This window comes from Lytechinus variegatus, chromosome 13 (assembly GCF_018143015.1).
Source record: "Lytechinus variegatus isolate NC3 chromosome 13, Lvar_3.0, whole genome shotgun sequence".
In the NCBI taxonomy this organism is placed as follows: Eukaryota; Metazoa; Echinodermata; class Echinoidea; order Temnopleuroida; family Toxopneustidae; genus Lytechinus; species Lytechinus variegatus.
In genome coordinates this window covers 29,363,376-29,389,031 of record NC_054752.1, presented here as the reverse complement: position 1 = coordinate 29,389,031, position 25,656 = coordinate 29,363,376, and the positions used below count along the sequence as shown (strand labels likewise).

The 25,656-nt window shown below is 37.3% G+C and overlaps 1 protein-coding gene across 1 annotated transcript in view; it reads left to right on the top strand.

The window, feature by feature from the left end:
* The window catches only part of LOC446176 (alpha integrin subunit SU2), an 86,889-nt gene continuing 61,233 nt past the window's right edge, over nt 1–25,656 (top strand). Inside the window, 1 exon segment of the mRNA XM_041622897.1 lies at nt 1–976. Coding sequence (XP_041478831.1) covers nt 762–976 — 215 coding nt within the window. The 5' untranslated portion in view covers nt 1–761.

Genomic DNA, 25,656 nt, shown 5'->3' with positions numbered 1-25,656 from the left:
CGCTCACACAAACGCACACGCAGAATACATTACAATACGATACCACCACAGTGAAGTGGTGTAGTCTTGCACCCCCATCTCCTCCACTGGTTTTCTAGTACACTGCGCTCCTGCGTTATCTCTGCATTCAGACGGGCATACCGCGACCACCCCATTGGATATTAATCACCTGTACAATATTATCGCGGTGGCTCAATACAGAAGATGTCTAGCTTTTGGAAGTTCGTCGAATCGCAGTTTACTCTTAAATACTAAATTTCCTTAAACGGAATATCATGCTACGGATTTCATCTCTGTAAAAGGATAATAATTAAGGATACACACATATAGCAGCTGGCTGTCGAAGTGGTCGAACGGAATTTCTCCGAACGTGAATTTTATGATAGGCGGGGTCTTTTCATCGCAACGAGCGAGCTCTTGCAGACGGGTGCCCGTGGCTCGGGTGAAGCTGTCGGTCAAAAAAGCGGTAGTATATTTTTTCCGGTTTGTACGTAAACAATCTCTGACAAGTAAAGTGGATCGAATTTCACTAGCATAGATAGCCTGTTCCTGAATTTTTCGAAGCAGTGCTCATGTTTATTATTCTCTGAGTAACTTGTTGATTATCGCTTCCAGTTGCCAAATCATAACCAAGGATATATGATTAGTGGGGAGGAAGGGAAAGAGACAGCCCGAAATCCTGTACGAGAAAAGTAGTAGTGACGAGACCCCTTGACGTGTTGTTCTGTGAATACACACACAGCTGCATTGGAATATTTATCATGGCAAACATTTGTGGATTCTTACCCCGAAGTTGTGGTCGAGTCGACTCTAGGACTATGGCTCGCATTCTTCTTTTGTCATTTTATGCCATTTTATTATTGGATAGTACTGCAGGATTTAATTTTGATCTGAGAGCACCGTTGAAATTTGACGGACCGGATGGAAGCATGTTCGGTTTCAGTGTAGCGCAGCATCGAGATGGAAACACAGATTGGTAAGTTATCATGGTTTTTAGCATCATCTCTTCCTCTCTCTTTTATTTTAATGAGAAACATATCAATTGGAGAGTCAAATAAGTCATTACAGAACCCCTAATGATTTTGATTCAGACACATGTGAGACCAAGAATGCTACAAATTGTTTAATAATTTGCACATGTACGTACAACTGTATGACTCCCCATGCTACATATCTCATACTACATTTTGATTTATGATCAAGTGTACTGTTAAAGGAGCGTCTCTGATTACATTAATAATTATTATTGTGATGGTAATATGTTGAAAGTTACACTGGTACCCATAATGCTATTAAATTGTCAATTCTCTTGTCTTTCCATTTTTCTTAAAAAAATGATGACTTTAATATTTGCAATAAATTAAACACCTGCATTGCAGCGAAGCCATGTTAAATTGTTATCATAACGCACATACATGTAAGACTTTATTCAATGGACTTAAATGAAAGACATATTTAAGTTCTGGTCATCGGATTGTGGAAGACACTATCAAAGTGACAGGGAACCATTGAATGCATCTGAAAAGGATATGCCCGACATGTACATGTACATGTAGGTCCCCTAGGCCCTACACACTACACTGTAAAATTAAATAATCAGGAATTTACATGCATCTGGGGGCCATTTCATGAAAGTTGTCAGCACTGACAAGTTGATTTTTCTCTGACAGTTACCATAGTAACAGAGGCCAGTGCCTCTGAGCCAATCAAAACCAAGGATTTTGAACATTGAAATTGTCAGCACTGACAATACAGTCAGTGCTGAACCCCTGGTGCATCACATACAATGCATACTTGCACAGTGAAATTCCTCGATGTACATGTACATGTATAGGAGCACCTTGAGCACCTACATGTATACAATACACATGTACATGTAACAAGGTACAATGTAGATACATACTATATGCGCTATCCAAATACCCTATAATATATTTACGTAGTACGAGTGGGATTACATACTTTTTGACATGGATATTCTCTGTCATATTCGGGAAATTTATTTTTTTGAGGCATCTGATGATCTGGGAATAGCATTTCAGTGCAGTATGAGTGGACTAAACATTTAATCCTCATGTATGTTTAGTGTTCATGAAATGAACTTGAAAATGCACAGCAGTCAGCAAACCCATATCTCGAATAATAATAATGATTGTTTTTTTTATTCGCTTTCTCAGCAGGAATTTCCTTGTGAAGTCATGTATTGTTTTTTTATAATGAATTATTGTGGGCAAATTGATAATAAATATCATATTATAGGTTTTATTTGTGTATTTGTGCCCCAACCAGATTGGTGCTTACACATTTTAAAAACTGTGCTGCACTTCAAGGCAAGAACTTACTCTACTGCAGTACTTTCTACAATGCACTGAACATACAGGTTATTGCATTGTGTCTCAAGTTTCTTCACTTTCTTAGATACATGTACCTGTCTCTTGAATAGATCAGTGGTCACTGTGAGTGAATACATGCCATGTACATGTGACATGATACATGAGAAATATCCACAAGCGTTATTATCATGTTTCACTTCAAAGGAAGGTGATGTTGTTATTGTTACTCACCTTGCAAGTTGTATTCATGCCAGATATCATTGTTCCCCTGATGATCAGGATACAAAGGATTAAGGAATATCATTTTCAAAAGTACATACTGGTGTTGCTGTTAAATTTATTTACTGGTACTTTCTTATTATTGTTATTGAAAGTAGGACTGTCCTTCATCATGAGGCACATTTGCTGGCTTACAAAGAACTTTGCCTCTGTCCATCATGCTGTACCTTGACCTCAAACTTGTTGAAAATGGTACAGACACAGTATACGATTATCCCTGGTACATGTAGATACATGTACGTAACCTGTATTTTTTTAGCTTCTCATTTTTTTTTTTTTTTGGGGGGGGGGGTTAAAATGACCTTATATTTTTGGTGATAACCTTTTTTTGGGCTTGTCAAAGTTTCCAGCTCCTGGGTCCCCCTACCTTTGGGGACAGATTTCCACCCATGCCTGGGGCCCGTTGCAGAAAGAGTTGCAATCAATCACAACTCTAAAAATCATGCGCGACTTGATTTTTAACCAATCAACAGCGCGCATTTGGGACTTGCAATTGATCTTTTGACTTGCGTTTAAACGCAACTCTTTCTGCAACGGACCCCAGTACATGTAATTGCAGTTTATGGCATTGTAATGTAGGCCCTCCATGAACAGCTGTTCATGAACATATATGACAAGCCATCAACCCCATAATACTTGTATTTAGGGAGAAAAACAACTTCCTTTTGACTGTCTGTTCAAATGTTGTTTTTTTCCTTCTAAATATGACTTACATGTGCTACATGGACATTGTCTTGACATAGTGTGCTCCTCCTCTTTATTTGCAAAATTCTTTCATGATGGTCTATATAATAGTGACAATGATGGATTTTCATAGAAATTTGAGTTACATGTAGGCCTACATGTACAGTAGCTGGATCCAACCATGAGTTTTTGTAATACTTGGAGTTTGTTCCCCATCATGATCATTGGCTCATAAAAGAGACTTGTAGAAATGTGATTTTTAGAAAAGCACTTTTTAGTGGGTAAGAACTGTCTAAGCAGCCACACCTGGTGGCTTACTTACAAGTTACATGTACATGTATGGCTGACAGTTTGATGAATGGAAGAGAGGTCATATGAGGTCATCTTGTCTCCTGGCACCTTGACCCCTAACCAGGTCAAAGAGTCATATTGACAGATGGATTTTGTTTTTGAAGACGCATGATTGCTTTGATTTGCTCAACGATATAATGTGGGCCCCACCCCCTCTTGTTTTCTTCTGGCATGCAGTCACTTTGAAGTGATTGAATCTTGTAATTATATGTTTAAAACAGAAAGCAAGTAACTTTTGTTTGAAGAAAACTGTATAAAGCACACATGTACATCTACTACATGTGCAATGTAGGCTAACTGTGGGCCTACCATGTATCACATGATGTTCTACTTGTACTTGTATCTACCTACATGTACATAATAGTCCTACATGTACTTGTACATGAGAGAGTATGACTAAGTTGAAGTAGTCTGCAGGCACAGACCCATGGTTTTCGCAATTCGCATAGTGCATGAGTCTGAAGTAGTGAGACTACATGTAGATATGTAGATTCACTATGTACATGTACTAGCTGTGGCTGTCTCAGACAGAGCCTTTGATGTCTAGTCTTACAACTCTAGACTTGTTATTGGTTAAAGTGTCAAGTATGCAGACTAATGTTGGTGTTGGGGATTCCAATTCAGATTACTTTCCAAACCTCCAACATCTAATGTACATGTAATTGATATATATAGCTCAACTAGTTCCTGGTCCTGTCTTGTCTTTTGTTGAGTCTGCAGACTTGCTGCACCCTGTTGGAGATATTCATCCCAGGACCATCTTCATTCCAAATTTTGACGCGCTTTGCAGGGCACTTTGCTGAAATCAATTATCAACCCATCACCAGCAATTTATAGCCTACAAAATCGCCTACATGTATTGACATTGTAGTGTACAGTACATGTACATTCAGACAAGTGGGGGTTAATTATCATGAAACATCAAAGAGCTATTCTAGCACTGCCTCCAATGCCTTATCCGTAATCATATCGTCTCAGAAGACCTCTGTGATTTACATGTAATTGTAAAGCATCCCTTGTAGCTTGGTAGGGTCACATTCATATTAATATTACATGCATGGGGTAATAGTAGCTCCATGATGTATGTTTGTCAAGAATATTTGTGCAGTACCTGGAATATCTCAATGAGTGTGCGACCTCTGGACTCACAAATGTGAGATGAGCTTCCACTCCAGACGACCTATGGAACATCACTATGCAATCAGTATGAATGAAACGATAGGTGTGTACATTGGGCCTCGAGCGTACCCTGTCCCTGGCATTCATATTACAATGCGATATTGTCTACATCTTTCTGTTCGGTTTGCTGTTATAATAGGCCAAACAGTACATTGTACTGTGTGTTGTCTTGATATGGGATTTCCCTGGTTATTGTAGCAATATTCAAGGGGAGATACAGACCTACATCTACCTCTAATACCTCATGGGCATTTACATTGTAACATGATACATGTACCTGTCAACAATCTCAGTAAAATTGTATGTACATGTACAGGAAGTAGAGCCTTCAGTACATTAACAAAATCCTTTAAAAATGAATGAATACTGTCTTGATGATATTGTACATGCATGTGTGGATTTAGAATTTTAGATCTTCCCTTACATGTAGGCGTATAGCCTATTCATTGAAAATTAGATTTTATAACATTTCCTCCAAAAATGATGACATACTGTAATGTAGGGGCAGATCCAGGATTTTCCAAGGGGGTGGGGGCATATTTTGATTATTTTCCCTAGAAAAAATTGACAACATATTCCCATTAAAAATATACATGTATGCTGTAATTTTCAGGGGGAAGGGGCACACTTTATTTACATTATAAAAATTGACTTCATGCCTTTCATGGCTTTCAAGGGGGGCACAGACCAGATGTGCCCCCCCCCCCCCGGATCCGCCTCTGCTGTAGTTTTGGGGTGCACTCCTGAGAGATAATTTCAGTCATTAAATTAAAAGCAATGTAATTGTGAACATGTAATTGAGTTTAAAAAATCCTATATGGGATTTCCTCCTATATCCTTAACTGCATTTTGTGACTTTAAACATTATTAAACAATATAAATATTTCCATTTATTTCATGAATACATGTATCATTTTGTTATAATTCATATTTTGTTAATTAGTGCACATTTTATTCACTTCTTGCATAAAGTGCATGCGTGGCTACATGTACACTGGGAATTTATGTCAATGACTCTACTACTACTGACTGCGTCATCAAGCGTTTAGCCTGTCAACATCAATGACCCCGCTGAGCTAAGCCGTACTAACTCGATAAATTAACTCCCATCGATGATGCGTCGTGGAAAATGAGGTTTGCAGTTTTCCCCTTCTGCTTTCCAAACTTTTAACCTCTTTGTCAGTATGTGTACCAAGCAAAAGTAAGAGACAGGTACAAAGTGGACGGCGATGCACCAAAATGTAAACGGGAAAAGGGTGTAACTAGTCCGTAATTAGATTAAATTAGAACCGACGTTGCTGGTGTTTTGTGGGGTGGTAGAAACTTGGGGACAGAAGAGGTGTTGATGACAGTGAAAGTTGTGAAACAATGGAGAAAGAACGATGACATGCTGTAAGAGTGGTCGTAGAAATTTGATATAGGCTTACTAGAATACACTGTATTTACAAGTGACGAAGGCCTATTTACTGATCAGGCTGCAGATAATGTAATTATAAAAAAAGAATATATACAACCATACACGACATCCGTTTGTCAGGGCTGGTTTCTGTGAGCAGACCTACTTGATGGGTTACAGGACAACCCCCACCCCTCCCCCGTCGATTTGGGAGTTGTCCTCATGGGGGTTGCCCGTTGCCATTTAGAAAAATCATGTCATCGCGGACCCCCCCCCCCCTTCACAGGCCCTGGGTCCGGAAGCTCACCTGCATGGGGATTTTTCGCGTTATTGGGAACCATTGCCATGACAGATTAATGCGACTTCTTGAGTGATGACCCCTGACAAGAAAGGAAATAAGGAAATGAATAAAATAATCGTTTCTTGATACCGGGCGTGAATGCCCGACATAGCACATAGTCGTAACATTTACGCGAAAGAAGAATGAACACTGTCCCTTTTCTGTTTGGTTTGTTCTTCTTTAGTCGATTTCAGCATTAGTGTACTGCCATGAGGTGTATCAGTATGTATGATATTTTTGTGTGCCAAAAAAAAAAAGACAACCCGCTGGCAGGGTGGGCACGTTCCTTTTCCTGTTCTGTAATTTCTTTATCGCCTCGCTGCATGTTCGGGAGCGGAGAGAACATTTCCGCTTTGCGCATCTTCGCCGCTGGGATTACCTCATCATTAACTCAGCTAATTTGCCAAGAATGCTCCCAGGCAAATTAGTACTGATGTAATGTGATGCTCTACGAGTCTGCGGCTCTTGGTTGGACCATGATGTAGCAATTTTTAAAGCAACACCATGTACATGTTGTACGTGTACAATGTATGAAATCACCGTAGTAACTATTATACATTGTAATAATAATAATACACGAGGTGGGGGCTTGAACACCCTATGATATACAAGTGGTAGTCCTACAAAAGAGGAGAAAGGAGAAGAGATTGGAAGAAAGAACAAAAAGAAAGAAGAACATAGAAAGGCAGGAAGGCATAAAAAGGTCGTTTGATAATGTTAATACCTCTACATGTACATGTATTTTAATTTAGCATATTAAAAAATGGCGTCAACTTTACATGTAGGTCGTCCATACAAATTTACGACTTTATACATATATAACTATAAGGCCCGAAAATAACAAAAAATGATAACTTCCACATTTTTCGACAGAATTTTGCTGGAAACTACACGGACACTTTATATGGGATTTCGGGGCCAGTATCGTTTAATTTCCCCTTCATAATCTAATTTAAGAACCCCATGTATACTGTAGGCTACATGTACATGCACTGTATGTCTATTTGGTCTGCATGCATGTACTCTTTACCGGAATAGCTCTGCCAAGAACCTCAAATTTCCGCCACCTATGGAGCGGATTCAGATAAAATGACACACAAACAAAATCAAATGTTTCCTGTGAAGAAATTTAATATGGATGATTTCCCCTTGGTAGCCTTTCTGTTATCCTTTTCTGAGAAGAGATGCTGAGTGATGTTCTGTGGGATATGTAAAGGCCACCGCACACCTTAAGACTGTTCGCGATCCGAATTTGGAACAAATCGCATTTTGCTCATTTTCTGAAGATGTGAATGGAACATATCATTTTATTTGAGGCTGAAATTAATTGAAAGAATAATATTATAACCATTTTTAAAGTTTGCAAGCCTTTATTTTGGAGTAAAGGCCAAATTAGTTTCAAATCGTAGCCAATCGTACGATTGCTATGACGTCATTACGACTAGATATTAAATTCGCTTTTATTTTAAGAAGGGTGATAGCATAGTCACCGATTTGATTATAGGTATTGGTACGATTATTTAGAACATTATACAGTAGGATATTCCAAGTCTCAATATTAGCATCAAATCCTACTACATTTTATTCTGAAATCGGGTCGCAGACCAATCGTAAGGTGTACGGTCGCCTTAAGATGCTTCGTTTTATCATGGAGCTAACATGGTTTTATTTTGGTGGTGCTTTACAAAGAAGTCAGGAACTATACAATGCACGATCATTATGGATTAAAAGAAAAATATCCGATGGGATGAATGGATTGTTTTTCATTTTGCAATCAAGTAGATCTACATGTATACTTGAACATGTTGAAAGATGTTATGGAAATTTAATTTCATTTTTAATTTTCGAAACCATGTGTAAACGGAAATAATGTTCACGTTGTAACATCACAATTTCCAGGTTCAACGAACTTTTTGTGCATTATTCTCTAGTTTACATGTACCATAATAAAAATGAAATAAAACAATTGCTTATTTGGAGAGTCGGACTTGATATTACTTTTAGAAACGCTGCCAAAATAATGACAATACAAACAGCGTGAAATAAATGACAAGTATATAGACAACACTACATAGTATACAGTGTACATGTACATGTCCAGGGGTCGCAGAAAAAGTTGCGTTTAAACGCAAGTCAAAAAGTCAATCGCAAGTCCCAAATGCGCGCTGCTGATTGGTTGAAAATCAAGTTGCGCATGACTCTTTAGAGTTGCGATTGATTGCTCTTTCTGCAACGGGACCCTGCTCCGGCTCTTCTGCATGGGCACCATTGCTTAAAAATAATGTCATGTAACAACATGATATTTTTACTAAATATTAATATTTCCATGTATGGTGTAACATGCACAGGCCTAAATACATTCTATATTTTAATACTGGCCTAGGGTTCCATGTAGGCATACACGCAGGAAGTATATCGTGTTGTCACGGTCGCCACCATTCTGGCCATGAGATATTGGATCGTGAAGTAGGCCTATAGCTTCTGTATTGACCAACAAGAAAACGGATGTTTTGAGCCGGAAATATGATATTAATACTTCTGCTTCCTGTTGGAGGAGTTGAAAAGTCAGGCCTTTGGATGCAAAAATTGGAAATCGAAACGGAAAACTTTATTCTGTATAATTATAGTACATGTACATCGATGCAACAAAATAGGTCTACATTTTTGCCTAAATTAGTTGTGCCTGACTTGCTACTTACTCTCTTTTGATGAACATGGATGTAATTTATTGCTTATGCCTGCTTTGACTAATTCATCGTGAAGATAAAAAGAAAATTGTTCGTTGTGTAATTTTCTTGTTACTATTTTTTATTCTTTGTTATTCTGAAATGAAGGATTTAAAGGTCAGTTACTGTTGTCAATTTGGGTCAACAATTCTTGTAGGAAAAAAAAAAGATTTCACAAAAGCCATGATCTAGTTGACAAGAGAATTGAAATGCGTGACTGAGTAATGCCAAAACTAAATGTACATGTACGTTCACCGTGAAGAAGAGTTGTTTGTCTGCCTTGAAAAAAAAAATCCCTACAGATTAGCGATAAATGCTAATCGACTTGGTGGTTTAAGGTCGATGACTGTGATTTTAATCCATCTATCATATTTGGAAGACCACAAAACCCAAACAAGGTAGGTAATGTCAGCCTTTGAGTGGTAGCCCTATCACGATTACGTGTATACTGACAATAACTATTAAAAAAATATTTTGCATCAGACTTGTGTGTCATTTTTCACGAGGTTTATATGCCAAAGTGTCTGTCGTTTAGAGTATAGAAAACCAAAGTTTGTGGAATTCAACTGACTTTGGAACCTGGCTATTTATATCTACAATACAGTAGTTTGGAGGGGGTAGGTACATGTACATTTGAATGTAAAAAATCACTCAGAATAAGTGTTTCGGAAAGTATATACAAGAAGTGATTATGTGTATTTTGGAATTATTTCATGATAATGAGTCAAAGAATTCGTTTTCATTTTCAGTTTACTCTTTTTTGTTGAACCACGAACTCTATAGGGTTTTTGCTTCTTCCCAAAGTACCATTAATGCTATATGGAACTGTTCAATATTTTATACGTGACGTATGTAGTCCTGTTTGAGTAGTTTCATATCAAGTACCATCGAAATATGGTTCCATTTTCTTTACATTTATCATAATCATTAATGGATCCAGTCTTCATACATGTAGCGCAACGTGATACAACAAACCTTTGCAGGGATGTATGAAGCGCCACTTATCATAATCCACTTTCTGTGTGATTAACCCATTTTCTTCTCAGCAGGTAAATCCCCAGACCGGGTGAACGTCGTGAAGGAACCCCATTCATGTGGGCTTTCCGAGGCTTGGATGACGCATGAGTCATGCGTGACGAGGTCATGTTCACACTCATGAAAAAACATTTAAAATATCCAAATGGGAACACTGTATTTTTTTTATTTTTTTTTACAATGAAGAAACAACAAATGCAATCTGGAGACCTACTTGTAAATCAAACAAATCAAAACAACTAAACAATTCACAATTTTCGCATTACTGTCGACTAAAATATTGTATAACATACATGTAGGCCTATTCGCAAAATAACCCCATCAAAATATCGCGATTAATAGCAAACAAGAACATCCCCAGACCATAGGCGGGTCTTTTTAATTAAGTAATACATGTATCTTGTAAAGTAAAAATTATATTTCAAATTCTCCCAATCATTAGAAGTACTGTAATCGATACCTTTGCATCACCCACTAAACCCTATTACAGCAAGTAGAATTATATTAGCATGTCTGTTAGCCCTGATCATTAAGTCATCACAAATCCGTTCCCTTAATCCCATCAACATTGAATCATGCAATGTACTTCTACGGCACATGACTTACCATAAAAAGGTCTGTAATGATTCTGCTCATTTCATAATCTGTCACAATTTCCTGACAAAATCACGGTTAATACACGATTGTAATTTTAAAGTTTGAGGACATGGAGAAGATCAACATTTGGAATGGTATCGCGTGCGGATGATGGTGGATTTAATGGTTTCGGCTCGTAATCCAATATCATATACTCAGTAAATTCTACAAAAATGTTGGATGAATTTGCTGGATTCATCATCTGCCTTAGTTCCTGCAGAATTCGTTGTTAAATCCATTAAAGGCATTTTATCTATATTCATCCAGAGGCCTATGATACAACAATGTTCCGAACTATTTCTTCTAATGTATTCTTTGTCTGATCTGCATCATATCCCTGAATGAATGAGATTCTTGTATAACTCATTTGCTTTCATGCCATATAGTAATTTCGTATTATAGTTCATTGAAATTTGAACGCTGTTCGATATTCGCATCACCGGATCGTAATCGGTTCGTAATCTGTCCGTATTTCCCCTGTCTGAGACCCGGTACCGTTATCGTCCCGACTCACACTTTTCCGTCTGTCCTACTTTACGATCCGTTGTCAAAGGTTATGCCAAAGTCAAAGTTAAACCTTCGAAGTAGATTGATTAATACCAAGTTCCCGTTGTCTCGATCCGCGTCCTGATTGAAACATGGTCTTAATCGTGGAGTAGTCGTACTGATCGTATTAGATCGTATCAGATCAGTCGTGGCAATCGTAATTATTATTTTTTTGGCTATCAGCTACGGAAAGCCAATCGTGGCGTTGGTAATAGCTCACAAAGACAATGGGAACGAGGTATTAAGGGAAGTCGAGCAAGCTTGATGTCATTATGTATAACTGGTAATACATGTAATTATTCATGCATTGACTGACACAGTGACACCTACACTGCATGTATATAATTTTGGGAGCCAAATATATGTTCTTGTAGTTTTACGAACTACGTTTTGATTTCTCTTTTTATATGACATCCATAATGTATATATTAAACACAACAATGTAAATGTACGTGTACCTTAGTTTCATACACAATCTTATATCTTTATAACATTTGCTAGTGCAATTATTATTATTCCCATATAAACAACAATATATAGACTCGTTTGAAACTTATGAATATAAGTTAAAAAAAAAACAAGAGGAAAATAACAATTACGCACCACTCACATATACTTGAAAACTGAACAATAATAATCTACATAGTTCATGTTTCGAACAGAAGTCGATTTGTGAATGTATTGTTATTGCAAATTTTGCATTCAAACATGACCTTAAAACGAGAAAGTATTGTCTAATTGCATTTCACAAATCAAAAACATGTTTTGAAATTCATCCCTCAATCATAGTTATTTTGGAATGAAAAACAAACATCTTCCACATTTTCAGCAAAACAAGAGACTTCGCTCTGTCAGTGCTGAATTCAAAACACAACTCCTCCAAACAACCGGCGTTTTTACTTTTCCATGGGGGTTTGCGGGAAGAAGTACAGAAGCGTCGAAAAAAAAGATGTTAAAAACAGAGATATTATGTTAAATCATAACTCCTAATTGGACGGAAACATAAGTTGACGGTTTTAAGAGTGCTAATATCCGGCTGTGGAAGATACAAATGACTTTTCACCGATTGGGCATTCTCGGGTCAGTCAAGGCCACTGTAATGTACAAGGTTGTAGATTTATGTCCCACTTTCTTCTTAGAATAAGATGAAAAATAAAATCTGTTGTTTGTTATTGTTTTGTAAATGTTATTAAGCGTACATGCTCCGGTGTTGGTATATTAGTGAGATTTTTTGTTCATATTATCAGAATTATTGATCATATTATGAAATCAATATTAAATCATGAAGAATACAATTATTAAACGGACATGCAGTGTAATTTGGCCTTGCAACGCCATAAAAGAAAGCAAACCAAAAACCATCCGCTAAGTTCCGATTATCGAGCTCCAGGATGTACAATGAAATTCCCCATTTTTTTTTTTTTTTGGTTCTACATTTTTGATGGATTTGATATACTATAATTTACACGAAAGATGAGACACAGTGTGTGGTATAGGCCTATGCACATAGATCCATGATTATGAATGAAATATAATATTCTCTTTCAATACAACAAAGTCGGGGATTCCCCATGCACTTTCACAATCGAAGTCGATCACTTATAGTTTGAAACACCGTGAACTTTGACACCCAAAACTTCCCTTTCAAAAACCTATGAATAATCACAATTATGGTATGACCAGTATTGGTGGATCGGGTATTCCCCCGTTCACATTCTCGCTTTGCACCTCTGAGGGACTTTCACAATCGAAGTCAATCACTTATAGTTTTAAACACCGTGAACTTTGACACCCAAAAGTCTCCCTTTCATAAACCTATGAATAATTGAACGATATACTATCTATATCAAATCGAATGAAACGACTGCATACAATAAAACAAGAGCCCAGAGTGGCTTAGGACCTACCCGAGACTCAACGATTATGGTATAGATCATGCTCGGGTATTCCCCATTCACGTTCTCGCTTTGGACATAATAGCTTATATACTACAATCATGGACCCTATATAGCATGGACCTACTACAACTGAACTTCTCTACAAGTAGTAGCTCCATGATACTAGTCAGCAGACACAGACCCTGATTGAAACTTACATGTAGATCAACAAGTGTGTCTCCACGCAAAGACTATCACATACAAAACTTGCTGTTTCAGGGCCTTCAGTACACAAGGCTGCAATTCAGACTCTTAAATAGGCTGCAATTCAGACTCTTAAACTCGAGTGAAGGGTTTGCACAGCAGACTACCTATACTACGAAGGTACATGTTATAATGTAGCCTCTAGAATTTGACCTAGTCTGCAGACACAGACCCTGATTGACACTTTGACCTAGACCAACAAGTGTGTCTCAACGCAAAGACTATCACGTATAAAACTGTGTTTACAAATAGAGTAAAATCCCAACATTGCACAGTGTAAATAAGGTATGAAAAAAGTCATTATGAACTTATGAAAAGAGTAATTTCGATATAAAAATACAAGACCCACTCAAAACGTCAAAGGATATTTGCTCTGCATCTGGAAGATGTGATTAAAACACAAAAGATTTGAAAGCGAGACCTTGCCCAGGACAATGGTCTCTATAGTAATCTGTATGAGACATTATGCCTACCTCCTTATCCCCCCTCTTCAATGACTCACTGTTCGTTTTGTCTCGAGTATTTCCTCTCTTGAAACTGGAAGCAATATTAAATGCACACAGGCCTTCTGTATTCGTCATTACCCCGATCGCCGGTAGCTTCCGTCCAAGAATAAAGATATCAAAGAAATATAATGAGATTTAGTATTACACGGTTTATACGATATTGGACATGATACCCAGGATGCCCAAGGCGTTAGGAAGTTATATCCCACGTCATTAGTCATTACTATCAACTGCACTTTGCACTGCGCATGTTCCACTCCCTGGGGAATATTACTTTCTTGACCTGATAGCCCTGGTACATTTCGGTTGCATCCAGCCATGAGATACATGTAGGTCTGCGTTATGTACATGTAGGCCTACTCATTAAACCTTCTCTGGCAGGGATTTGTCATTTATTGTGTTTCAATGATGAAATAAAACATTATAATAATCATACAGGTTTACTGAAAACATACAAGCTAATTTAATATAAAAAAGGGCGATTTATGTGGAAAATTTAATAGAATCGTCTACATATTGCGCCGCCAGGCCGACCTTAAATCAGTGCCAAATGAATGTGGTCTTGAACCCCTCACTATATGGTATACGCCATTAGAGACGATAGCCCTATACGTAATTTCAACAAGTGTCAAAACGCCTTTCACTCACCACCGCAATGACGTGAGTGATATATCGAGATTCATTTTAATAAGCTCCCCAAGGGACGAGGAATTATGCTCTAGTAGACAAATGCTCAACTTCACAATATCCATGTAACGCAGTTACACGAAGGGAAGAAGGGGCGGCAAAATAACATGTTGGGTGAATAGGCCGATCAGAATAATTTCATCTCATTGTACACAGCAGAAACTGTGGTGTTAACCGGTGTACATAGAGGACCACACACACCAGTTATTTTACACCGGTGTTGAATTGGTGGTGTTAGTTTTACACCATTTGGTGTTACGTTTAATCTCTAGGGTGTAATTTTAACACCTCAGGGTGTGGTCCTCTATTAACACCAATTTGTGTCAGTTTTAACACTGCAGTTTTTACAGTGTAAGACGATTCTAGCCTTCCTTTATTATCCTGAAACCGTGTATTGTTACGAGTTTCATGCAATTAACTGAAATGTTGAATTAACAATTATATTAAGGGTTGGATTAGTGACAACCTATTCTAAATCTTGCATTTACCACTTTAGACCAACATTTAAAGTTGTTGGATTCAACTTATAAATGCAAGGATGGATATAACATGATTTTGGAAAAATGGTGGTTTAAAACGTCAGTTTTTAGAGTGTGCATGTACGTGTAGCTTGCTATTGTAAGCTTGCTGCGCGGTTGCACGTTTTGTAATAAAACAAAACAATAAGAAATCACATGACAAGTGATTGTCGTAAGCAGAAATTATCGCCTTTTATTTATCATGATTAGGCATGTAGGCCTATGTAGCATGATGTATGCATTTTCACTGATATTAAAAGCAAATGGAAACCAAAATGTGATTATCATTATGATGCTTACGAAGATATCAGTGGCAATGTTTTCCTATATGTTTTCCTATGTTGCTTCACATAGTTCACTCCCTTCAAATAATGTGTGTGAGGAGGGTGGGTGGGTGTGTGTGTGTATTTGAGTTTTGTCAGACGTGTATAAATCAGATATGATTATTTACGTCTGGGACCGACCTTTAACGTCACCATCCGAAAGACGTGACCGGGGCTCGAACCTCTGCATCAATTTGAAACTTCCCTACATAGCTTAGATTGCAGGCGCACGCCACAACGCCCAGAGGGTGGGTGGGGTTTGGTGACAGCCTTTATATTCGTCAAAGATTTTGCAATAATTATACCCATAACCTAGGCTAACATACGGATATGGCAATTAATTATAGACTTAAAATGAACATTGTCATTCTGTTAGCAAATTGATATGTACTAGGAATCTTATATGTATATTATTCAGAAATGTGCATTCGTTACGGTTGAGCATTGTGTCAATATTTCACAAAAGGTCAAATATTTCATTTAATTGATCAATATTAATTGAGGTTGCACTCTGTAAATATTTCATCGTAACTTTACGAATTAAGTTTGTTCTCGAGAAAGGTTATTTGCGGGGCCGTTACGTTTAGGAACAAAGACTGTTGTTTCCGTGTAAATCCGACACTCGATGTGTCAACACACAAAATATTAAATATTGATGATATTGCCGCGTGCAAATTATTTTGTGGGGAGTCACATTATTTGTTAACAATATATGCTTATGCGACCAAGCGCGTTATGACTTGGCGGCGATTCAATGTCCTGCTAATCGTGTGTGAAAATGACATCGAGGTCGTCACTTCCGCTGGGTGGGAGAGAGAGAGAGAGGAGAAAGCTCTTGGCGGTGGGTGACGTCACAAAAGGTGTAACAGAAGTTGACGTTTCTATGACATTCTGCTTGGACGTTTTTATGCTGATACATTTGTGTATATCATGTACCAAATTTAGTCATCGATGTAGATATCAGCAAATAATACATATATTTTTTAATTTTGCAAATTTATCTAATACTTGAGCTTTAAATGGCATAGCCATGATAAACATCATTAAAAGTTAAAACGTGTTTTTATCAGCCGTTGGGCACTCCAAACACATCAATTGGAATACTCTTGGTATAGTTTGGTACATAAGTTAATATGTATAGGCTTTTTGTCCAACCTGAATTCCTGGAGTCTCTTCTGGTTGACATGTTTGCCTCAAAACAAACCCCCCAAACCAACAATTCAAAACCCACGATATAGGGTATGACACAATAGACCTACATTTCAGATCAGATCCCTAACCCTCGTCGGAACGAAATTCTAGTTTATAGGCTTGAGGAGGTGATTACTGATTATACCGCGGACCCTATCCATGTACCTAAAGGCTATAGGTTATGCACCGAATTTTGGTCATGCCGGAACAAATGTTACCCCCATTGAGGTCACACTCGTCAACAGACCATAACCTGTGTACACAAAACTCAGACTCAGAGGTCATTACTATCAATCTTCAGCCCCTTCCACCGGTATCGTAATAACTCCCTTTATCCCCACTGATCAAGGTGGGATAGAGGCGGACCACCCCATTCGACCTGTCCTACGATACTCGATTATGATTGGTTGAAAGTGTGGCTTCCTTCTCAGTGCATCTGAATTTTGATTGGCTGAATATTTTACAGCGATCATATCAAAATGTATAGATATTAGATACTGTACATATACTTTGACGCCATTTATGAAAAGAGTTGGCCTACATGTATACAGAATTTATCTCCTGAAAATTGTATTGAAGTTAATCTTTAAGTAAGGCCTGATCGTTGGATAAACCCATCTGATATGTACTGTATTTACCGTTACAAACTCAATCATCACTAATTGAATCGCAAACTTAATCCACGTTGACTCGTTCACATGGCGTTATGAACAATTATCGCCATTACATTTGCGTTATTACGATTCGGAGCAGTGTTTGATCTTGGTACTGGTTGTTGTTTTGGACACAAACCATTATACATAATCGATCTGAAGTATGGTAATCAAATACCCATTGTCTTTCCCAATTATTGATCTTACTTTTGACAGGCGTCCGAAACCATTAGCATTTTAAGTATGCATTTACATACATAATGATGAATTTGTCTCGTGATAGTTGACAATCAATAAAACGGGGGGGGGGGGGTATGATGAATCTTGATTACATTTGATCATTAATCGAAAACGGGATTTGAAAAGTATCAAATTGAGTTTGACTTTGTGTAATTTCCTTGGTAATACAATTATCATGATTACTTGGAATGTATAGGCCTATTAGTAATCTAATTATTGCTACGTCCGGCATGATTTCAGGTAATTCAAAACAAAAGGCAAACACACATGCATAAAATATGAGAGGCCCATATTCTGAAGTCAGTGCATCCACGCTGCATGCCTTTACTTCTTTTTAAAGTGAGACTCGACTTGATGGGTCAATATGTTTTTATATTGACCCCTATTGCATCGCGTACGTCACAATAATTGCATGATGCGCGCATGTACATGATGCACATTTCTGGTATTGAAACGGTTTCTCCTTGAAAGATGTTTACCACTACCAAGAAAAAGGGAAGTCATCGTCAGCACCCCATATACTCAAGTCCCCGATAATTATCATACTTTACGATCTTCAAATACAGTGCTGCTCTTTCTTCCTAAATCCGAGAATAAACCTGTCCCTCCAAACCGCGCCATTATTTCAACAGCTGTAGATTTGATATTATGAATAAAACATGATGGATTAAGCGGACGTTTTCTGCCAGGCAAAGCTCACGTGGGTATCAATTGAGAGCTTTTAGATGGTAGCTTTGGAATGTTGATGATGATACAAGGCACATCAAAAGCCAACGATGCAATGACAAGATGGGATCTTGAAGGATTATAAATAGTGCGATGGTTAGTCAACATTTGTCTTTCAATATAAAAGTAAACAAAAACAAAACGGTAAAAAACAATATATTGAAACTTTCGTAGAAGAAAGTTATTTATGATTATTTTTCTATGCGAAAGGTCAAAGGTCACATTGAAATGACCTTAAATTTGTTCAAATGTTGAGCGAAGGTTTGTAATTTTAGTCAAAGCCATGCATGTACCTTTTTGTTTGTGTTATGATTCCTATCCCCTACAGGACTTTCCCGTCGAATTTTATTTTAAAATTCTGTAAGGCCCATTATTCGTCAAAAAAAAAACAAATACGAAACATGTGTTGCATTTCAATTAAACCCGTCGATAAACTGTATATTACATGAAAAATTGCAAATATTCTGTACTCAAGATAATGTAAGGCCGGGTATAAAAAATTATGGTAAAAACATATATGGAGAGAATTCATGTAGGGTAACATGTAAGGTTCTATCATAGTGGTCTCCATTTTTTCGTTGGGATTCCCCAGCCGCTGCTTCGATACAAAAAAAGTGTAAAGTCATGTGATTGGTGCCGGAAGAGTAACACAATCAATTGCAAATTTGAAACTCATTTTACAATCGATTTTAAATACGATTCTGGCAACATCCCCTCGTCCGTCGACGTCGTTTCGTCATTAGGAAACAGAACGATGAAATATCGTGTATCTTGTGTCATTTCGCCTGAATCAAGATTGTGTGGTCATGATGGCTGCAGTTTTGAAACTTGAAATCGCATCGAGACTACGGAGGCATCATCGAAAGAATCAATTTACCGTTCGATGACCACTCAAAATTAAGGCGCAGTTTACGTAGATGACGAACGTATACATGTGTATTATATTTACAAGCACATTTTACAAAAGTGACGGTACAGTGGATTAGATTCTCTCTATAATTTCCTTGAATTCTGACCATACATTATCATTTCGATACCACGTCACGTCGTCTTTTCCATTCATGGGTGCGAAACACTTTCTCAGTAATTCTACATTTACATATACATGTAGGCCTTTTATAATATTATGCCCTGACCAAGGATATACAGAATTAATGTTTTGACTTTACTTCCACCTAACTCTTTCACTAATCAGGGAAAAAAGTCTGTAGTAAAATAAAGATTTTATTTTCTTAAAATTTGAAATCATCGTTAGACAATGCACATGACATTATGTGAAAGATACGATTTAAAGTCTGATATGTTCTGTGCAAGCCTAAGTATTATGGTTAAAAAGGGTCAGTGCCTATAGGAAATGGATTTAGTATACAAATAGGATAACCATCGTTTTTAATGTACGTTTGTTGATATTCCCCTGAAATGTTTAATAACCATTTTTTTTAAATAGAAAAAAGCGCTAAATCTGACAAATCCAAATTTCCAGAAAGAATAATTTCAGGAGGATAAGTAGAACAATGTGAAATGACTTAAATGTATCAACTGCAGGAAATCCGCTCGACATTTAATTAGTGATTCATAACGATATTGTTGACTCTAGCTTCTGATCTTGAAAGTAAAACCAACGCAAGGATGTTAAGAGTCCAGAAATTAAATATAATTACTAATCAGAGTAATTATATTTCAGAAACCGCAAAAATATTAAATGTCTAAAACGGATACGGGACCGGATAAGACTATAACCAAATCATTTCGCGATTTACTACTTTTGTATGCATAAGTTGATTATTTTATGCCAACCATAATAGTACAAAATACTGAGAATAACCAGTAGTTGGACGTGTGTAATATTAAAATCATCGTGTACATTTAAAATATTTCAATAATAAAAAGTATGCACTTAATTTCAATTTAGATGGAAGTTGTTATACGTATTAAGAGTTCGTACATCATTATAAATGTTAGCAGAATTTTGAAGTATTGTAAGAAAAAAATATCGTACTTCTCTGCATAGGAGAAACATTACATTTCCTTTTCTTCATCATCGTTGTATATTAGGCCTATAAATTTACGAGAAACGGTTTTAGCATTATAGATTTGAAAACACGCCGATATTATTTTCTGTTTATTAATAGTACATTTCGAAGCCAGCGCAATATGCAATAAGGCTTGTTGGACCAAATGCTGTGTGTGTGTGTGTGTTTATGCAACAAGAATAATGATTCATTGTTCGTCACTGCGTGAAACCTTACGGAGTGGTCATCGAACAAGGTAGAACATTGATGTCAGTATACGTTACCACGAATACAAATAATGACTTCTTCCACTCCACGGGCTGTGTTATGAGAGGGAGAGAGGTTCGAAATATAAAACAGCATTCTACAACAAGCACTTTGCAATGACTCATCAGGCTTTTCAGAGCAGCTGAGTGCAGTACACCTATTATGACGTCATCACCGAGCTTTCTGCTGTCTACTGCAGCAGCAATTCGCTCCCCGAGGCGCCACGCGTGTGTAAAAATTGAGATCGCATAATTTGTATTGTGTCGGAGATGTGTGTGAGTGTGTGTGTAGGTGGGTGAATGGGTAAGCTGGAGTGGAGTGTGTGTGTGTGCGGTTTGGCTGAATGACCATAATAATCGTTTTGTGACCATGCCTTAATGCATTTGTATTATTTGAATACTTTGGGCTTCGATAACATTGAATTCGAAGTACGATAGTAGTTGTATAAGTGTAAAAGCACGTAGGACGGCGATAAGGACGTGAATGAAAATAATATTTGGATGCATGCAAATCATCAGAAAAGCAATTGGCCATTTATTCTATATCTTCCACTCTCGTCAATGCTGGTACCTTAATTTAGCAGCTGATTTATGTATATTTTGATGCTTTTAATGATAAAGGTATTGTGAAGATTTTAAAACAAAAATACTTAAATCCAATACATCCTGCAATATCCAATACATACATAATTTATGTACTGCAAGAGTTGGATGACACGGTCCCGGGAAAAGTCCCGTCTTTTTCCCTCAGTTCAGAAAAAAATTAATGGAACTTATTTAGAAGATCCAAAAGACATGAAAGAGAAAATTGGGTGTAATAATGCCTTTAATTCCTTGTGAATGTTGTTTATTTTATGTAAGATATACTGAGCACATTCAAAGTGCGTGTAATGGTCTTATTATTATTCTGTCATGATTGGTATAAATGGTATAATCGCAGAGCGCGATCGTCACGACATCCTCATTTTGATACAACCATGAACCTACAACACATGCATGTGCTCCATGTTAAACACATCATCCTACTTTGGAGCATGGCTTTGCGATCAAGTTGAAAGTCAGACTCGGAAGAAAAGTAGCGAGTAATTCTCTAAAATTATCCATAATGGTAGACACAGTCGCCCTTACCATGGAATATCCATGCCCCAGTACGTGATGAAGGAAGAAAGAGCATCGGAGAGTGTCGGCAGTCTGGAAAAGCCATTTATGGAAGTGTGATGAAGTTGAAAGCACGAGGAGAATTACTGAGATTGAACCCGTAATGACGGGAGCAGAAAGATCGACGTCGGTCGTTTCTGTCATCAAAAGAAAAGTAGCCAAGGTTTTAAGGGGATTTTCTCCCTCTTAAAGGGGGCACCAGCCAGGCGATGTGGAACTGGCTTTTGTTTCTCAAATCACATTTGAGAAACGACGCGCAGTTACACTTGAATGTCAACTCGTTCTTCCCCTACGGCCGTTTTATTTTGCACATTTTGTCTTTCTAATGGAGGTAGAGCCCTTTAAAATGATATCACATTTTCGTCAATGATGTGTGAGCCGAGCCCTATATATACAATATATTTTAAGTTTTCTACTTTACACTCTTAAACTCTTAAAACAAATTGATTAGACCAGTAGTCAGCTGATTGCAACTGATATGGCAATCACTGGTAGTCACATTTCTGACACATATTCTAGTCAGGAATAACTCTGTTCTAAAATACGACTACAAATTGTTCAAATATGACTAGAATAACAGTTGCACCCAGCTAACCCTATTAAATAACTAGTCAATTAGTTCTGATTTGTTGTTGGTGTACTTGCCTTGCATGTCCCTAAAAATAATGACTTTTATAACAGAGAAATACAATAATGCTGTACTGGATTGAATAGGCCTACACTTTATTTTTTTTCATTAAATCATGAAACTTCAAGTCAACTAGTGTGCGTGATAAAGATATTACATTTACATGTAGGCCCTATCTCCCGCTAAAACTTGACTATTCAAACCCCTCACATGCTCCTGAACGTTTGACATTTACGCGACGCGAAGCGTGAGCATGTAATGACTGCCCTTTAAAGAAGGAAAAATAAAGAAGTGTTCATTATCACCAAACAAACTTAACCTTTTCTCTAGGGATTCCATGTAGAGTCAAGTACATCCCTTTGCACCCCGAGATATTAGTTACTTGATACCGCTCAAATCTCTCACCCCACTCGTAGCTTAGCACCCGAGTCTGACTACGAAAAGATTTAGTTGAAATTCGACAAGCCTTCCGTCTTGAAAGGGAACGATACCGGCTTGCATTCATACCGCAAGAAATCACGGGATTTTTAAATTTAGGTCTATAGAAAAGATACCAGAAAGAAGATATTAAAGTGCCCTTAAAAGCTTGCAAAGATCCAGGGGTGGCTGCGCCTACATTGGTAGCGCAAAAGGAATAAGGAGAGAAAAGACGAAAAGAGCCAGAAAAAGGGGTGGAAGAAGAAGAAATAAGGAACGAAAGGACAAAAAGGAAGAAAAACGAATTCATTATTAAATAAAAGCGCGAACTATATATTAATCAAACCTCTTTAATGAGTGATTAATGTATTTCAATTAAGGTATAAACGTTTTATGATTCATCAAATTTTACTCAAAGCTAAAGCATTCACAAAGGACTCAGAATTATTTACTATGCTTACAAAAACTGTGGCACCTCCTACGTTTTGTGGCTATAAAAATATGATTTAAGAAATAACGATATTTTACGAGGAATTGCAAACCACTACAAATCGTGGGAAATCGTTGTTTACTGCTGAAATAAGAATACAGGAAGCGGAAAGTAATGTTTAACCACCCATTGAGTGCAAAGTTTAGTTTTCTTTGAATGTGGAATTTGAATTCTTTTTGATAATGAGAATGAAATTCTGAATATATTGATTTTTTAAGGTTCGTCTTAACTTCCATTTTACATGTACATGTAGTCGTGGAATCGGTTTTATTTTACTTTCAGTTTTTCGCCAGTGTGAAAACATTTCGCAAGGCAAGGAGACAGGTGCAGTGATCTGAACGATCCTCGACTTCTTTTTGTGATCATCAGACTCATGCCTTTAGTTCTGATCATTTGCAGTCATGCAAGAGAATAAACGTCTTCTTATAATTCCTGAGACACGACTTCCTCATAGACTTTGTGACGCAAGCTCTACGGCTTTGTAAGGATTTTCATATGTAAAACGATTAACATTATATTTTAGAAACAAAATAAAAAGCATTTTCAGCTAATCGACTCATATCGGTATACGCGAGGATGCATGATGTTTTATTTTCCCTTTCTCCATCTTCATAATTATTTTCCCCCTGAAGTCCTCGTGTTGCTGCATGGGCGCTCACGCACGTGTAACTTGAAGAATCGTCAAAGTGCAAGTATGTTTGTGCGGTCTTATCGGTTTATTAGGGCTTAATTATTCCATAGAGCTATAGCTCTATGATTATTCTACTAGTTCATTATAAAATGATTATGAACATATGATGAAGGGAAAGTGCCAGTTTGATGCCTCATTAAGCGCAGACCGAAATAGAGCGTGGTGTGGAAAATTGTACACATACATGTACGACGATCACCTACCGTAATGAGCCATTGTGTCACTGCAGTGAATAATTAATGACCCATGTCTCGTGCTAATTAAAAATACATAGGCCTAAATCCATGACTGTAGGGAAGCAGATAAGTGAACTGGTATAATTTTGGACTATTGTTAGATAAATTTGTGAGTGATATAGGGCCTATGCATCAACCATTCTGTGTTTCTATTTTAAATCCATACCAAGATATTTTAACCACGATAACCGTGATAGATCATTTATCCTTAGATTTTCACCAGATGTGATTTTACAATTTGTATCTATGTTTAGAAAAAAAATCCACACGATAAATTACTTTGAAAACAAACAGTATTCCTACTCTGGTCCTCCCCAACTAATATCAGGCCGAATCAACAGCAAAGCAAGTTTTATAAATCAGTCGTCATTAAATTTTGAGAAATTCAGTGAAAAATGCTCAGTATTTTGACAAGCAATTATACTTATATTCAAACGACAGTTTCTGGGCAATCGCGCACCAACTGACCTATAACGTCGAATGACCCGACACGTCATAACGAGCGCTGCTCTCATTTTGGAAAAGTTCGCGATGTCTAATGTCAAACCTATCTGTTTAACATCATGATTGGTCAAAATAACCATTGTGGTGGTCCAACCACTATTACGGTAAGAATGAGACCAATATATTGGTTAGAATATACAAGCATTTTGATTGATATTGACCATTTTTATTATTTGGTCCGTGGAACTAGAGTAGTGGTTCATGGTTGGGCACAACATTCACCAAGAGATTGGTTGCACTCTGATTCCCGGTCGTGCCTTTGAATATCTCCAACTCCAAGCAATGAGCTCGAGTGACCAACGGTGTAGAAACCCATTCTGCCTCTATCTCATCTGACATCTTAATGAGATGAACTGCTATCATCTGTACTTCACCATCTGGAGGCGATAGCTGGACGATAAACACGCCTGGACATCAAGATGTTTCCATTAAACCATGGATCCTTCTATAGTAGGATCCATGATTAAACAGGTTTACTTGTCTCCAGAACTAATTTTGGTCCATTCTTATCGGTACTTCCTTGTTAAAAGCAATTATTAATTTGTCCACTATTCAAAATCACTGATTGCAATCCATTCTTTACAATGTAGCTCCGATAAGAATTGTCAGACCTTCAGAAGCCAAGTTATTCATCGAAATATAGATCTAAAATTCCGCGATAAGGATAATGCCATACATTTTTTAATAATTCTTTCTTGTTAATCCTATTTCTGTCATTGGGATACTCATTTCAGTATATCAGTTCTTTATGTTTTGTTTTCCTC